This window comes from Ochotona curzoniae, unplaced genomic scaffold (assembly GCF_017591425.1).
Source record: "Ochotona curzoniae isolate NIBS_2020 unplaced genomic scaffold, NIBS_Ocur_1.0 contig_21, whole genome shotgun sequence".
Classification (NCBI taxonomy): Eukaryota; Metazoa; Chordata; class Mammalia; order Lagomorpha; family Ochotonidae; genus Ochotona; species Ochotona curzoniae.
In genome coordinates, this window is record NW_024465322.1 from 8,507,712 (window position 1) to 8,525,866 (window position 18,155).

General features: G+C 43.2%; 1 protein-coding gene across 1 annotated transcript in view; it reads left to right on the plus strand.

Annotated features, from left to right (window-relative positions):
- RXFP1 (relaxin family peptide receptor 1) overlaps positions 1–18,155 on the plus strand; it is a 50,184-nt gene that overhangs the window by 17,470 nt on the left and 14,559 nt on the right. Inside the window, exons 2-5 of the mRNA XM_040971377.1 lie at positions 10,171–10,308; positions 14,597–14,702; positions 16,749–16,820; positions 16,986–17,057. Coding sequence (XP_040827311.1) covers positions 10,171–10,308; positions 14,597–14,702; positions 16,749–16,820; positions 16,986–17,057 — 388 coding nt within the window. The remainder of the gene's footprint in view (positions 1–10,170; positions 10,309–14,596; positions 14,703–16,748; positions 16,821–16,985; positions 17,058–18,155) is intronic.

An 18,155-nucleotide genomic window follows, 5' to 3' on the forward strand; every position in this document is an offset into this window, starting at 1 on the left:
GTGAAGTGCTTCATAAACATTATCTCATTTTATGCTTATAACCAATCTTTTTGAGCTATGATGCTATCTACTAATAATTTTTTCTTTTGATTTTTATAGAACCCACTTAAAGAAATACATATATATGAAGGTTTGGGGGTTTTTTTGGTTGGTTTTTTTGGGGGGCGGTTCTATTGCCCAGCCTGAGACTTGAGTGAATTGCTATCAAATTGGATAGTTTCTGCTTAGGCTTCTTAAGTATTTATTAAACATCAGTTTCATAAAATCAGAGTTTTTTTAAAAAATTGGAAAGAAACTGAGAGCTTTAAAAACACAACACTCTTGTTTTTTACGTAGAAAGGAACTAAAACCCTGTGTCTGTGCTGTTAGTCTTCAGCTCTGTTATTCTTTAGTCACTGTTTAAAATGGGCCTCAAATTACATATGTTGAGCAAAGAGTGAAGCAGACATCAGATGGCTAAAATATCACTTTAGAATAGAAAGCATCTAGACTGATGCTAAATTAAAAGAAATTTACATGTGTAGGTGTTTGGTGCAGTGGTTAGGGCACTACTTAAAACACCCACGTCCCGCAGAGTTCCTGGTTCAAGTCTGACAATTCCACTTCCTCTTCAGCCTGGTGCCAGTGAGCACCCTGGAAGGCAGCGTGCAATGGCTCAAGCACTTGGGTCCCTGCAAGGAAAATAGACCTGGACTGAGTTCCAGGCTCCTGGAGTCAACCTGAGTCGGCCTTGGCTATTGTGGGAATCTGCGGAGTGAACCAGCAAACAGAAAATCTCTTTCTTGATCATATGTGTGTGTGATTGTATAGGGTGTGTATCTCTCAAACAAAACGAAAACAAATCAAAGTATTAAAATAACTGCTATGGCACAAAGTATGCAAATGGATATGAAGTGACAGCTTTCGAACACAATCTACAAATGATGTGCCTGAGTCTGCGGGGAAATCAGATAAGCGGCCCAATCGAGCACTTCTGCCCGTGAAGTGTTGAATCCGGACCACACAGTGCAAGTTTAAGTTCATGGAAACAACTGATAACCTGTCAGGTACCTATGGCTCTGGCTTCAGAACTCCAGCCCAACCCACCCTAACACCAGGCTCACTCACAAAACCTCTGATCCTTGTCTTTGCTTTTCGTCATCACCTCCCGTCCCCATGGTGCGCTCCAGCCTTTAGATATCTTAATAGGCTCTTCCCAGGGCAAGCTCCAACGTTTGACTCATTTTCAGTGGTCCAGAAGAGTTGCCACTTTTACTCTCCCCGTTGTGGCTGATTTGTTAGTAATTGCAAAACTACCTCGTGGTTTGTAAATGTTTCTACCCTCTCACCCACTTCAAACTTAGACAAGGTGACGTCATCAGTCATGCTTTCTGTCAGCTTCTCCTCACCTCCATGTTTGTACTGAGGTCAAGAGAGGTGCCTCGACTCTGCCTTGGTTAAATTTAGATTTTTATTTCTGCCCTTCTAATTGTCCTTACTCTGATTTTGCAAGCCTTCAGCACCATGTAAGCTCGCTGGAGAGGATTGTTTTCTTCGCTGAATTTAAATAACTTCTCAGCAGTTTCCAAGCCAACATCCCCAATCAGTTACAATACAGGAGGTAAAGATTGCTGTGTTGTCTGGAGCCAGGTCTGACAGTTAAGATGCCCAGATCACCTCAGAGGGCCTGGGATCTGCTCCTGGCTCCCATCCCTGACTCCTGCTTGTTGGTGCAGACCCTGGGAGTGCCAGGGATGGCTGCCCCGGGTCATGTAGGAGATCTCACAAGTCCCCGCTTCAGGTCTGCCAAGCCTAGACCACAGCTGGCAATGAAGTGAAACGCTCTCGCTCGCTCTCCATCCCATGCACCAGCATGGTACTCTAGTGGCTAAATCTTCACCTTGCAACCTCTGGGATCTTATATGGGCACCAGTTTGTGTCCCAGTTGCTCCACTTCCCATCCAGCTCCCTGCTTGCGGCCTGGGAAAGCAGTCAAGGATGGACGTTGTTCCTGCATGGGAGACCAGGAGGAAGCTCCTGGCTCCTGGCTTTGGATTGGCTCAGCTCCAGCAGCTCCAGCAGTTACAGTCATTTGGGGAGTGAATCCGAGGATGGAATATCTTTCACTATCTATCTCTCCTCCATCTGTAAATGTGCTTATCCAACCAAAAATGATGTTTTTAATTTATTCGTTTTCATCTGAACCAATTCAAAGCCAGGAGCCGAGAATCTCTTCTGAGTCCCCCATGTGAGTGCAGGATCCCAAGGACTTGAGTCTTCCTCCCCTGCTTTCCCAGGCCACAAGCAGGGAGCTGGATTAGAAGTGGAGCAGCCAGGACTAGAACCAGTGCCCAAACGGGATGCCAGTGCCACAGAGCGAAGCTTAGCCAACCCCTCTTGTGCTGTTTCCCTATCTGACTGTTTGGTTTAGCTGTGTGAAGATTCTGAAATAGTTTCCATGAAGGCAATAACCACAATCTAACAAAAAAATTTTTGCTAACAGAAGTCCACGTGATAATGAGCAATGACTAGGCAACGTGTCAAAGTGCTTATGCAGTCCTTAGAATAAAATGGAATGTACTAGCTACCTAAGAGTACAACATGTACTCCTTGGTCATTAAGTAACTTTGCAACACAAGGCAGTTACTAGGTAAGAGTCAGCCAACAAAGTTAAGGGATTTTTATGCAGTAATTACAAACTTCACAGCAGTGGAAAACAGCACAAACACTAACATTGTGGCACAGCATGTTAAGTCACAGCTAGTGATGCCAACTCCCACACAGAAGCAGTCCAGCTGCCGTGCTCCCGCTCTGGTTCCCTGCTGATGTCCCCGGGAAGGCAGAGGTGACAGCCCAAATGCTCAGGCCCCTGGCACCCACCTCAGAGACCCGGATGAAGATCCTGGCTTGCAGTTTCTGCCTGGCACATATCTAAATGTTGTGTCACTTTGGAGAGTAAACCTGTAGAAGGAAGATCTCTCCCTCTTTTCTCTCTTTCTGTCTCTTCTACTTTCTTTGTTGCTCTGCCTTTCTAAACAGTGAAACTTTTTTAAATTTATTTATTTTTATTGAAAAGAGACAGATCCGATTTTTTACAGAGAGAAAAATCTTCCATCAGCTGGCTCACCAAGTGGCCACAATGGCCAGAGCTGAGCCAATTCAAAGCCAGGAGCCTCCTCCCGGTTTCCCAGGTGGGTGCAGGGTCGCAAGGCCTTGGGCAAGTCTCTGCTGCTTTCCCAAGCTACAAGCAGAGAGCTGGATAGAAAGGGGAGCAGCTGAGACATGAACTGGCACTGATCTGGGATCTGCTACTTGCAGAGTGAGTATTTGGCCGTTGAGTCGTTGCCCCATGGTGAAACTTTTTGAAAAAAAAATTTCTTTTCATTCCTTTCTCCCCTTGACTATCTCTTTTTTTTTCATCTCTCTCCCCCCCACCTCCCTTGCCCCTTAATTAAGTTTACCCAGTCAATTCCATGGGCAGGACCCATGGTCCCTAAAGTCTCTGTGAGACTGATGATGGGCTTTTGTCTCTTGGGGAACCAACCGCACAGTGGCTGACTGCCTAGGTCTCAGATAGAGGATGTCTTTGGGTCCTGGAGTTGGGAAGCAGAGCCAGGGATTAACCCCAGGTACTCCATAGCGGAACGCAGGCATCTTAACTACCAGTGCAAGCACCCATTCTCAGGATTTTTGTCTTTTTTCAGGCTCTCATTTATAGCTTATTCGCTATTTACACCAAAGTCCAGCATGTCTGAGTGTGCATATTTTTAGCCACATTCCAGGTGGGGAGTGCAGGGGATGAATCAGAAATGGGGCTTAGTGTGGTGAGTTTACAGAGCCACATAGAGAAGTAGTCACAGAAGAGACAGCTGGTAAAGAGTGGAGAATAAAAACTACAGATGGTTGTCAGAATTCCAAACACACAAGATTCTGCGGGCAGAATTTATAAGACAAAGTTCCCTCAAATGACGCCAGAGCATTCATTTTGTCATTCAACATGATAATCCCAAACGATACAAACCTCAAAAGTACATTATACCAGATGTATCCATCTAGAAATGTTTTAGCCAGTTGAGCAAAAGGGGAGAGAAGAAATGGAACCTAAGTGACATAGGAAACAGGATTTTCAAACTATGGTTTTACTTGGTTTGGAAAAGGATTCGCAGCATGTTTAATCCAGGAAAGAAATGGTAATGGGGGATTCCTGAGAGGGAAGGGAGAATGGCTGGGCTGAGCAGGACAGATGGCACTGGGACCACAGGGACAGCCGCCAGCTCATGTGTAACAAGGACATGAGACACAGAAGATGCAGGAGGGGGCAGTGGGAGGAAGATGGAGCTCCTGTGAACACCTTCGCTCCATCAGTGAAGCAGAAAGAAGGGAGAAAAGGTGTCAGTGGTCAGGGGGAAGAAGGGATAACTTCACCATCCAGGCAGCTGCGAGATAAATGGAAAAAGGAACCATGAAGGGCAGAGACCAACTGCCAGGCAGCGTCAGGGGCCTCCAGGGACACAGGGCCCTGTCTGAAACCAGTCACCACTGTGTCTTGGTCAAGGGCAGCAGACACAGAGCATGGAAAAATGGTATTGGTTATAACTGGTTGGGTTTTGGTCAAAGAAGGGATTGTTGCTCTAAGTCCAGAAGGGGAGAGATTTGAATACTGTGAGTCAGCAAAGATCAGATTCACGAACCTCGACAGAGCTGCCAAGAGATCTTATGCACTCAATAAAAGAACGGCTAACACGAAGTGTTTTTGCATAGTACACATATCTGAAAGTCTTTGAACACTGAAGTGTGAAGCGTTCCTTTATAGGAGCTTCTTTGAACTAAATTTTTGCAGGTTCAATATGTGAAAAAATCAAATTTAAAGTTGATTTGGCATAAAGTCCATCATTCTAGTGTCAAGATACGTATTTTAGAAAAGTTGATTTGGTTGAAAAATACATGCTTTGATTTTTTTTTAGAACACTTGTTTTCTGTGAACTCCTTGAAGCAGCCTCAGAAAAGCAGTTTAAAATATACTGTCATTGTTCTCTTTAAATTTGGCAGACTGTGTTTAAACTATACAGGTTTTTCTTTTAAAGGTACATTTACTTTCATTTGAAAGGCAGATTTTTACAGAGACAGAAGTGGATATAGAGCCCAGTGCAACAGCCTAATGGCTAAATCCTGGCCATGTATGCCTGGGATCCCATATGGTTCATATCCTGGGTACCCCACTTCCCATCCTGCTTCCTGCCTGTGGCCTGGGAAAGCAGTCAAGGACGGCCCAAAGCTTGGGACCCTGCACCCACATGGGAGACCCAGAAGAAGCTCCTGGCTCCTAGGTTCGGATCTGCTCAATTCCGGTGTTTGCTGTCAGTGAACCAGTAGATAGGAGATCTTGCTCTCTCTTCTTCTCTCTGTGTATCTTCTCTGTGTATCTTCTCTCTGTGTATTATATTTTCAATATAATAAAATAAATCTCTAAAAAAAGAGAGAGAGAGAGAAAAGGAGACACAGAGAAGGTTTCCCATCTTCTAGTTCATTCCCCGAATGGCTGTAATGGCCAGAGCCAAGGTGACCTGAAGCCAGGAGCTTCCCTTGGGTCTCTCGCGTGGGTACAGGCACCAGAACATTTAAGCCACCCTCTCCACCTTCCCAGGCCATGGGCAGAGAGCTGCACTGGAAGTGGATATGGAGGCCAGCACCCGTATATGCACCAGCTTCATACACTATATGGGCTTTTTCGATTTCCAGAGATTATCTCACTAAGCCAGTCCATTGTTTAACAACCTTTGTAGTTACAAAAGTAACTTATGAGCAGCGTGAATAGCTCACAGGCACTAATGAGCATATGCTGTAGCCAGTCTTTCAAATGGTCCAGAACAGCGACCACCTCCACCTTCTAAGAGATTTGAAAGTGCGCTTGTCCCTCTATTTGACAATGCCCATCTACTTCTAAAATCCTTTGTGATCAGTTATAAAATATCCACTGGAATATAAACAGGCACAGCAGCAATGAACTGTCTGTCCCAGAAGTGCGTTCATGAATCACCAGTCTCCTGATTAGACTTGAGCAAATGTCTATGAAATTGTCTTATTTCCCACATATTGTGACAAAGATTTCACAGGCTGAAAATGAGTTGCACAGTCCAATGAAATGCTTATTTTGCTGCTTGCAAAATCAATGCTGTTTGGGCATGCTACAGGTTTTTTCAATTAACTTTCCAAATATATTCACCTATTTTATTTGAATGTTAAGTGAACGAAACTGCCCTCATGCAGTAATTTCGTTGATTTTAGACCAACCACGTTAAAACTTTTCATATTCCCATTTAATATTATCAAATGAGCATAGCAGTCTCCCTGAGTTACTGTGAGTTCCCTAGATACCATTGTAAATGCTTATGAGTTTCTGCCAAAGTCTGCAAGGCAGTAAAAAGCTTAATGGATCTCATTAATGACAAAGCACTGGAAATACAGCTCCCAAGAAATGCTTATTGAAACCCCTAAGGATTTTGTCCTTTGAGAGATGGATTCAAGACATGAATGTAATCCATGCCAAATCATGTATCCCTTGATACACAGTGGCTGGCCATAGCAAAGTCACCTTATTGTATGGACACAGAACAAAATCACGCTACAAGAATGCTTCATTGTACTTACTGCCTGGCTTTGGCCCTTGGACTACCTTGAGACTCTCGTGTCTATGAGAAAGCCCCAACAGCTGAACACGCAGGGCCCTAAGGCTTTGGGTCATCCTCTACTGTTTCCCAGGCTGTAATCATGGAGCTGGACGGGAAGTAGAGCAGCCAAGATACGAACCAGCACCATATAGCACAACAGCACTCGCAGGTGGAATATTTGCCACCTGCGTCATGGTATCAGTGTCTGAAAAAACAATCCTGTGTTCCAACTGCATCCGCACAGTTAGAAGTGGCTTCGAATGGTGATCTTGCGTTTTGTGGATTCACAGCAGAAAGAAATGCTAACTTAATGTACTTTAATATGTGGTGCAGGATTGGCTCACGCAAACTAGGAAGGCAAGAATTTATTCCTAGCAAAAAATATACATAGCTGTTTTTACATAGCTAATAAATATTCTTACAAATCCCTCTGTAATTTTATCTAAGTGCTTCTGTCTGTGAGTTCACAGTAATATTCATGCTGTGTCAGAAACAATATGCCACTGATGGTGGTATTAATGAAAGTTAGCGAATCACTCAAAGTGTGTCACTAATATTAACGCATCATATGTCCTCAATAAATGAAATGAATTACCATCTGGTCAGAGAAACCTGACCTTCATATAAAACTGGGTTTAAAACTGCTGACAAACTACCTGACTCACTCAGGACTGCTTCCCCAAAGAGAAGAGAAGCTGTGTTCCTCCTTGCAGGACAGTGAACACAGGGTCTACAGGAAGCAAAAGCACATCCAGTGAGGACCCAGGGAACAGTCCCATGCGCTAGGAGTAGCTTGTTGTAAAACACTCCGGGCAAGCTGGCCCACTGGGATGAGATCTCGCAAGGCTTTTAATACAGTCTTGTTGCGCTTCCTGAGTCTGAAACCATCTTTGAGTGGAAAGGTGGAGCTGTTTCTCATGCTTCTTGTGGGTTTTTCTTAAATAAGACTGATTTATTTTTACTTGTTTATTCATGGAGGTACAATTGAATCAAGTCAGATGATAGCCCAAAACTTTAACTTTTAAGTTGGCTTTCAACACTCTGAAAGCACCCTTCCTGGACACATGCCTGCAAATTCCATCCAGTTTGCTCTCAAGACACAAACGAAAGGCTATCTAGTCTGGTAGGGGCTGGGCTTGACGCAGCAGGGGACTGCATCTGAAGCAGAAACTCCATCAGGCTGGGAACCTAAACTTCCAGGGGAAGGGCTAATGCTGAGGGGGTTTGTGGTGATGGAGAGTTCCAGGAATGGCAGAAGGGATAAGAAGCCCAAATGGAGCCTCTGGAATGATGATGGGGTGTTGGGAAGGTTGCATGATGCTGAGTGGGGCTCTTGTTGACCTGAGTTAGGGCTAATGTGGTGAAGCTCTTGGGCAGAGTGAAAATGAAGAATGAGTCACATTTATTCGTGCGGCCTCCCACCTGGATTATGATAGCACTGCCCTCTTCCCAGCTGTTCAAGCCAGTTCCATAAATTATGTTTATTCCAGCTCTAAATAACATATCAAAAATGTCAGCATGCCATTTAGCCCGGCAGTTAAGATGCTCCACCCCACAGCAGAATGCCTGGGTTGGATTCACAGCTCTGCTTCTAATTCCAACTTCCCGCTAATGCATTACCCTGGAAAGTAGCAGATAACGGGCTCCAGTGACCAGGTCCCTGCCCACCCACACCAGAACCAGATTTCATTTTTTCCTCCTGGCTTTCAGACCAGCCCATCTCAGCTATTACAGACATTTGGAGATTGGGTTCATCTCTCTCTCTCTCTCTCTCTCTCAATCCACACCACACCACACCACACCCACACCCACACAGGCACCAGCCTAGACTAAGCTCATGGTCTCCCACCCCGTTACAGCAAAGGTTTCTGAGAGCCTCTGTGGTCGGCTCCCTCTGACTCCCCTCCCCGGAACAAAATAGCATTACTGAAGCCATCTGCGATCCCAGTGGTCAGCTGGTCTCACATCTTTCTGTGGTTTCCTTCGCATTTTAAAATTCAAAGTCCTCGTCTTTGCTGAAAGAGACTTCTGTACTCCTTGAACCTTGTGTGAGCTGCCCAGCACTGCCCACTGTACTCCTGCCCCAAGCCCAAAGCTCCAGGTCATTTCTACTCTCACTGTCCCGTCCTCACTCCCACTTCCCAAGCCCTGTGGATGAGTCCTTCTCTGACTGCGAATGTCAGCTTAAACAGAAGCTTGTGAAGGAGACTCCCACTAACCACCCCTTGTATAAAACCCCGGGGTAGTTATTTCCCATTATGACACCCATTTTCTTTCTTCTTGGATCTCATAATGTTTGTATTTATTTTTATTTGAAAGGTACAGTTACAACAAAGACCACCCACCTACCAGTTCACTGCCCAAATGGCAACAGGAGTGAGAGCTGAGCTGATCTGAAGTCAGGAGCTAGGAAGTTCCTCCCAGTGTCCCACATAAATGCAGGGTCCCAAAGCTTTGGGCCATCCTCTGTTGCTTTTCCAGGCCACAAACGGGGAGCTGGATAGGAAGTACAGCAGCTGGGAGTCAAACTGGTGACCATATGGGATGCTAGCACCACAGTTGAAGGCTGAGCTTGCTACGCCACAATGCCAATCCAAATCTCATAATTTATAATTACTGGTTAATTTCTATAGTATGTCTTTCCCACTAGCCAGCAACCTCCACCTGAGCAAGAACTCTGTCCTTCAGGCTACATGCACTGAATCTTGCACAAGGTTTCCCATCAAGGCACTGCACTAGATGTGGATGAACATCCAACACACCGTTTGCTATTACTCCCTGTCTTCTTCCTTTAATGAGAGATCAGCCTTGACGTTGAACTCATAACAAGAACACAATAAATCCATGAGTTTTACAGTGGCTGACTGGCAAGTTATTGTAAAAGAGGAGAAGTAAGCTGAACTGCAAAGCATAAACCAACAATTCATTTTAATATAAAACAAAAAAGGAGGTCCTTGCATTGAGGCATACCGGGTAAAGCTGCCTCCTGGGCCACCAGCATCCCACCTGGATTCCTGTTCCAGCTGCTCCACTTCACATCCAGCTCCTGCTAATGAGCTGGGGAAGTCAGCAGAAAGTGGTCCAAATAGTATAGGTCCCTGTCTCGCACATGGGAGACTCAGACGCAGCTCTTAATTTTGACCTGCCCCAGTCCCGATGTTGGCTGCCATTTGGTAAGCGAACCAGAAGGTAGAAGCTCTCTTCCTCTGGCTTTCCTGTATGTCTGTGACTGACTTTCAAATAATTTTTTTTAAAGGGGGGGACTGGGGATACTGCAGGACGGAAAGTGCATTCCAGGTGGGAGACACCTGTATGAACAAAAGCAGATCCTACCATCCTGTGAACACGTGAAATGTGATGCCATCAAAATAGGTAGTAAGGTGAGGCCTCCGCGTGGAAGGCTGTGGGAGAAGCTGTCCTAAAGCCAAATGTTGATGAAATCTCGGGGTGCGGTTCTGAGTTTTCGCCCTGCCTTTGCATTAACCTGCTTCAAGCCTTGGCTCCTCTCCTCTTTTCGTCACAGTCGCTCGTGGGAGTGGACAGGAAGTCGTGTGCCCTCTTGGTTTCTTCCCCTGTGGGAACATGTCCAAGTGTTTGCCTCAGCTCCTGCACTGTAACGGGATTGACGACTGCGGCAACGAGGCGGACGAGCACAACTGCGGTGAGTGACGCGCCGTGGTCCCGGGAAGGAGGCGTGTTGCAGGAACGGCTCTCAACAACGGGGGGAGCGGGGAAGCTAAAACTGAAACACGATTGCAGGTGTGCAGTGCACTGACCAGATCCCACGTAAGTTACCACTTTGATGACGCTATGCCATTTGCATTTGCGTGTCAAGTTCATGTAGCCTAGGTCAATTATGAATGTGCATTTTGGTGAGCAATCTAGCAGCTTACTGCTTGAGCTAATACATTCAATCCAGAAGCTGTAGGATAGATAACCGTAGTCAGTAGCTTTTCCCAATCTAGAGTTAAATTCCTGCCTGCATGCCTGCTAGCACTCCTGGAAACCACTCCTTCACAAAGCCCCAGGATCTCTGCCTGTATTAAACAGCAAAATCTGGCACACCAATCTTCTAAGCCCTAACTTACAACTGGGGTCTGGCTCTTGTGATTCATTGGGAAACAATGCATGGTGATGGGAAGGCCTAAGGATAGAGGACAACTTATTTGCTCCAAATAAATACACTTTCGCACAAACTAAAACTAATTTCATCAGACACACATGTCTAGGTACGACTCAGAGTTCCTTTCTTTCCAAATCATTATTCTTTTTTAAAGATATGTACTTTTTTTTTTATTTGAAAGGCAGAGTTACAGCAAGAAAAGACAGAGACAAAGACGTTCCACCCACCGGTTTTCTCCCCGTATGTCTGTATCAGCCAGAGCTGGCCCAGTACAAAGCCAGCAGGAGCCTCTTCTGGGTCTCCCACACACGTGCAGGGTCCCAAGGGCTAAGGTTGTCCTTCCCTGCCGTTCCCGGCCAGAATTAGGAAGCTAGGATGGAAGTGGAATAGCCAGGACATAAACTAGCACCTCTCTGGGATGCTGGCACCACAGGCAGAAAGTTAGTCTGCCATGCCATACCACCATCTCTCCAAATCAGTATTCAAATGTTCACTTAGATGTCAGAATGCAAATTCATCTCGTATTGTAACTTAACCCACTGATCAGATTCTGTAAGAATGTATTGGAGTTGCACCAATCCAGACCTAAGGCCACTCGAGATCAAAGATTACCTGAGGATAGGCATGAAAACTCCCTGACCCTCTGAACTTTTTGGAGCTAAATGGGAAACCCTGAACTTGTGGTCTTCCTCCTTTAATTTCTCCTCAGTCATCCTGCACACAACCCCTAGTGCTTCTTGTTTCCATTCTTGTCTTTATCTGGAATAGCACTATGCCAGGGCCCAGCCTTCTAGTAGCAACTGCAGCAAGCCAGAAGGGACGACATGGTGTGCCGTAAACTAGGAGAGTCCCATTTGATATTGGCAACACGGATGCCAAAGTCTTCTACTAGGTCGGATGCAGCTGTGCCCAATCTAAAAGGTCTATCCTGGCGAGTTTGTTCTTTGAAATCCCATCTGGAAAGAGAAAACAATGCTGTTCTCAAAAATCTATTTCTTAAAGCAAAAATTAAACTAGAGTGATAATTATGAATCCATTTCTATACTTACTCTTCGGAGTCAACAAGAAAAGAGGAAATCTGGATTAGTCTAATGCAACCCAAAGAATATCCTGCATGAGACAAAAATGGTTTAGAAAATGTTATAAAACCTGTGCCTGAGTTAACACTAATGTACAGAAAGCATAGATGAGAGGATATGTTGAGCACACAGAATAATCACTTGGAATATCATGGTGCCTTTAAAAGAAAAGGGACGGGGTGGGCAGTAGGTCAGTAGAATCTCAGTTGAAATGCCTGCAGCCGTGTCAGCACCTGGTTTCAGTCCTGGCTCCTTCACGTCCCATCCGAAGTCCTGATCATGACCTCCTGGAAAGCAGCAGGTGCTGGCATTCACGTGAGAGATGGAGAAAAAATTCCAAGCTCCTGAATTCAGCTTGGCCCAGCCTCTCTGTCTCTGTCTCTCTCTCTCTCTTTCTATTTGCCTTTCTCTTTCTCTCTCTCTTTCCATTGTCTTGAACCTCTCTGCTTTCTGATTTTATTTTAGGAGACAACAATGGGTGGTCTATGCAATTTGATAAATATTTTATCCATCAGAACAAAATGACTTCCAGATTTCGCTTCGAAGCAGAAGATTTCGAATGCAGTAAGTCATTCGATCCTTTGCGTCTCCTTTTCAATGAGCTCTTGCTTTGAAAAGTTGGACTCAACATTAAGAAGAAAAAAGGGTTAATTGTTTTAGACTTGAAAACGCTGTTGAAGATGAAGTTTTATTTTCAGGGTTTTTATTCAAGTCATAACTCATGGATTCATAAGAGCAAGAGAAATAAGGCAGGTCAGGTATTTGGGAATAAAATGAATATCAATCAGACGACCAGTGTTGATAAAACCGAAGAGCCGAGAATCTGTTTGGATTTCAATGTTTGTAAAGGGGAAAGTAGTCTGGGGCTTGACCTATACTTAGAGCTACGAAAGCCTGATCTGTGATCGACTGCTGCATTGAAGTCACAAAAAAAAACAGAAGAGGAAAGTAGAAGGAGTAAGAAGGATATAAACATGAGGATTAAGCCCATAGTACGTTAGATCAAGACGTTATGTAAAACCCTCTGAAATAAATGATATCCTTTTAGTAAATTATATATCGTAAGTCTACACTGTGAGATAGAATTCTAACCCTAGCTTTTCAAAACCTTGGCTGAAACACAGGTTGGAAGAATGGAGATTTTGCGTTTCTTCTTCGACATACTACCATAAATTATAAAGCTTGGACTTGAAATTTTTAATATTGTTATTTTCACTACTCAAATAGGATTAGTTTTTAAAGCTTTGCTCAATTCCCCTTGTTAGGGGAACGTGTCTTTCTGCTGAGTCATGTAGTTTGTTCAGCCATCCCTGGGTCATATGTACCTCCCAAATGATGTAGAACAAACAACACAATCAGCAAAAACCTAAAGCTTGTCAGAGAATGTAACTGAAGTGCTGATATAGTGTGGCCAAAAAGCAATTAATGGAGCCATGTTATCTCAGAACGCGGTTTCCATTTTTCTTTAATTGGATAGTGCTTTTCTTCTTAAATTTTCTTTGAAACTTTTCATGCCTCTCTTCACTCCCCAAAAGAATCTTAGACAACTTACAATTCAAACAGGAGGGCTCCTGACAGAGTTAAAGCCCTAATACACTCTAGAAGACAGAGGTGGTGAACAGAAATGGCAGAGGACACTTAGATGAGAGAATCCTCAGACAGAACTTCAGCGATCACACCCAAGGGTGTATCAGCTCGGGGAATGTCTTATCTGGTCTGGCACTCTGGAAGAAAGGTTATCACAGGTGTAATCACATAGAAAGAACAGAACACAGGATGTATCCAAAAACAATGCAGTCATTTTTTTCACCCAAATTTAGTAAAGAGTAAATATATCAATTGTTTTTATTTCTTTGTTTGAAAGACAGAGGGAGGAAGAGACACAGTTAGAGATCTCCCACCCACTGGTCCAGTTGGCAGATGCCTACGACACCTGTAGTTGTGCTAGGCTAAAACCAGGGATCTAGAGCTTAGTTTGGGTCTCCCACACGAGTGGCAGGGTAAGCCATTCCACTGGGACATCTGAACACAGCCTACAGCTACTTCTCCTGCAAACATTGCAGTCTAGAACCCTTGCTACAGAAGTTAGTGTTCCAAAATAAAATGTTCAATGGGGGCGTTCCACATGGCTCTTGATAATTGCCCACACTCCGTCAAAGTAGGAATCAGACTGTTACCGACGGTAATCCCATTGTACTGCTTAGCTATCGGAACGTAATTGTCGGTCTTCAATAAACTTCAGATACATGTAATCAAATCATTAAGACTTTCACTACAGCTCCACAAGATAGGCAAATGCAAATACCGCAAATCAATGAAAACAGACTGTGTGCAAAAAGTGACTTAGTCCTCCATTAACCGTTTTAACACTATTAATAAGCACTTGCTTCCTAAATAGAAGATTTAATAGGAATATTAAATCCCATCACACTATCACATCTCCCTTTCCTGATGATTTCATTCCTTTCAACACAGATTGATGAGGATAATCTGTTATTTTTAAAAATGCATGGGCTGGTGATTGTGTATGTTTCCAAATGTTAATATTCTAGCATCATTTTACATTTCAACTGAAAGCGAATTTCAGAGCCTCCATTTAAAGCTTTTCCCAATTGCTTAGAGAAGACACACATTTATACCAAGTCATTTTCTCGGCGCTTTTCGTTTCCGTTTGCTTGTTGTCCTGCTCTTCCTGGTCCTCATCTCTTCACGACCTCATCGTCCCTCTCTGCTCCCTTTGTCCGCAGTGCTTGGTCCTGTGCCCTGGCTGTGTGCTTGCCAAAGCCTGGTGCTTAACTGTGACGATACCGATTTACGGGCCATCCCATCGGTTTCTTCAAATGTGACGGTGATGTAAGTAAAAGACAATGGCTTCATCCTTCTAGCCAGAACAATACCTTGTAAAATTGTATCACAGCTAAGGCCGTATCATCACTAAGAATAAAACTGATCTTCAAAGATAATATCATCATTTTTAGGTCAGTTATAATTCCTACTTACAGTTATTTTGCATTTATTACATGTCAGACTACTTTACATTATGCCACATGTTAATTAATCCCTCATTGAAATCCTAAGAGATATTTAGTATCACCATATTTTTTCTAAGCCAAAATTGCCATCAATTGCATGTGTTACTAAGAAAAAAAGAATGCCAGCCCCTAAATACTGAATTCCAGTATCAAGTTCTTCCAGATTTTGATTGAAACTATCATAGCAAAATCTCACAATCAGAAAAATCAGGTATAAGTGACATATCAAAGAAGGTAAACTTCAAATTTGAAATCTATGTAGAGCATTTTCCCTGCAGAAGACTCATGTAAGCTTTTTAGAGGGGGAACTTTCACTTTTCTTCCTACGTAAAGTAATAGTCATTCAATACATGTTTGTATTAATCAATCAACAGATTTTTAAGGACATACTACATTCTTATAAATTACCTTAGACCAAACCCAAATGCTTAATACTTTATCTTTTCTCAATACGAGCATTTAACAGGACAGACAGAATAATTTGTCATCTACATCAGCACAGAATTGTGGGGTAGAATGTTATTTTTGTTGAGCAAATAATACAAGAAAGAAAGTGGCCACAACAGCAGGACTGGGCTGGAGGGACATACTGACCTGAGCCGTCCTCTGCCACTCTGTCAGGCCACAAGCAGGGAGCTGGATCACAAGTGGAGCAACCAGGACAAGAACCAGAGCCGAGTGGGGTGCTGGTGCTGCAAGGTGAAGGGTTAGCCTGCTGAGCCCCCACACTAACTGCTTTTGACACATTTTTAAAATATTTTTTTCACACCCCTTGAAGAGATAATGATCTTCTGAATTATTTTTCTCATTCAATTCCGATAATGTATTCTGAGAAGTCCAAAAAACTATATTCCTTTTAGAAATTGAAGCGACACTGATCTGACACTTAAGCATTATTATTGCCTATTATAAGACACTGAATTAATTTCCAGACCATGCAATCCATCACTCCTCTGTCAGTTCTATGCCACTGGGTTAAGTCAGCGTCCAGACAATGCAGTCTGTGGCTCCACCACGCTCTATAAAGGAATCTAACAGCAGAAATCACCTGGTTCAAATCCCTTCCCAGTTAAGGGACTGGCTTGGTTCCAGGTGGTCCACGCCACAGACCCCGGCTATGTCGGCTGGAGTCCTTTGCTTCTTTCCTTTATTTTGTTTCCACTAAAAAGGTTCAAGATTTGAGGCCTTTCCAATCTAAGTAAAGTGTCATGCTTCTGGTTTCTGTCAGTCTGCTTATGAAATTGTAATTCAAGGGAAGCTCCTTCTATTCGATTTATTGGGAATTGAAATGGAGTCATTTATAGTATAAAATAGTAAAAGATATGTGCTCATTAGTAACTTCCTTCACGGTTCATCTTAAGCCATATTATATTGAAAACCATGAAATGATTTTAAAGTGGTTTGATATCCTTTAAAGAGAAAACATTGTTTCAATGTTATGCAAAAATGGAGATCCTTCTAATGTTTATTAAACAAAAATAGAGAAAGGGAAAAGTAACTGAAAAACCAATTTTTTCCCGTTTTAATTTATAAGTATTTAGTCATGATTGTTTTGTAACCTAAGCTTAATAAAAGATGAATATTTTAATAATATAAAAGCAAGAGTTAAACCTAATTCAAGTGATACTATGACTGACATAATTTAGTAAAATTTTGGCATGGTTTTTGTTCTTCATTATTATTATTTTCTACTTGTCATTTGTAAGTATTGTTACCAATTAATTAAGCGGAAAATAAATACACAAAATTTCTAAAATATTTCCTGAAAGGTAACAGTAAAATAATTCTGTTCTATAGTTGTTTACATTATTGTAATTTACATGTCAAAAAAAATTCATGTAAAAACCAAAACCTATGTTTATTTCAGGTCACTCCAGAGGAATTTAATAAGAAAACTTCCGCCTAATGGCTTCAAGAAGTACCACAATCTTCAGAAGCTGTAAGAAAAATATACACAGTGTGAAATTGACCATCTTTGTACCCTCAGAAACACTACGCACATACATATTGTGTTGTAATTACTACCGTCCATCCACCAAACCTGTTCTTGCAAAACGGAAGCTCTGTTTCGTCATATTTTCATGTGTAATTCTAATTTTCGCAGATGCCTACAAAACAATAAGATTAGATTCATCTCGACCAATGCTTTCCGAGGGCTGTACAGCCTTACTAAGCTGTAAGTACCCATGCCAATTTGTTCCTTCTGGGGAGTTGTGCTAGCCTGACCCATTCCAGTCCACACCGGCCCTCCTGCTCTCAGCAGCCACTGGGATACTTGCAAATGATGCTGAGGAGCTAAGTACAGTCAGATAGGTTTCCGTCTAAGTCCTCATTTCATCTCTTGCTAAGTATGTGAGCCGGAGCAATTGTTGTCTTTATGAGACATTTAGCTCCCCCTAGTAGAAACTATAAATCATTGTAGCCCCCCACGCAGGTTGATTTAAGCAATATCAAGAAATATTCAAACACTTCCTGGGTAATTTAGTTATTCATTTTACACTTATCCTGCTTTTATAAATATGTAAAGCACTGTGGGGTTAAAACAATAACTTTTATTGTGGTAAAATCTATATAAAATGAAATTACCGTTTTAAACGTTTTTGCAAAGGTAAGTGTTCATTCGAGAGACAGGGAAAGACATGAAGTGGGACAGGGAACACCGTCCGAGTCCCCGACATGGGTATCCGCTCCCCGCCATTTTTGCCTCCCCAGGCACATTAGCGGAAGTCGAATTGGAGGTGAAGCAGTCAAGATTTAAACCAGCACTCCAATACAGGAACCTGGCATGCTAAGCAGTGGCTTAAATCCTTGCATACAACAGTCTTTACTCAGGATTTCTCTCTCTCTCTCTCTCTCTCTCACTCAGCACTGGAGTATTGCCTGAGTAACAAAGTTGCTCCGCCATCTGACCTCGCATAAATGATGACTGAATAACTGCTCTGCATCCGTTCGTGGGTGCCCTTAGCCTTAGCAGCATGCGGGTTCTTAGTGAGACACCATGAGGGCAGAGTAAACACAGCACTTGGCTGGTCCTGAGAAGCTCCTGATCTAAGATGGGGAGACAACGGGGGGAAAGTTCCCAATTCCACGCCCATATTCCTCAGACCAAAACTTCTATTAGGGTTCACTAAAAGGAGTGGCCGCTATGGTCCCGGGGCAACAAAGGATGGATCTGAAACAAGAAGAGGAGCAGGCTACACAGCTGAGCTCAGGGTCCAGGCCAGAGTAGATGCTTTCTGTGTGAGGGCTAAAGCAGGATTTTGTGGGCTTGGAA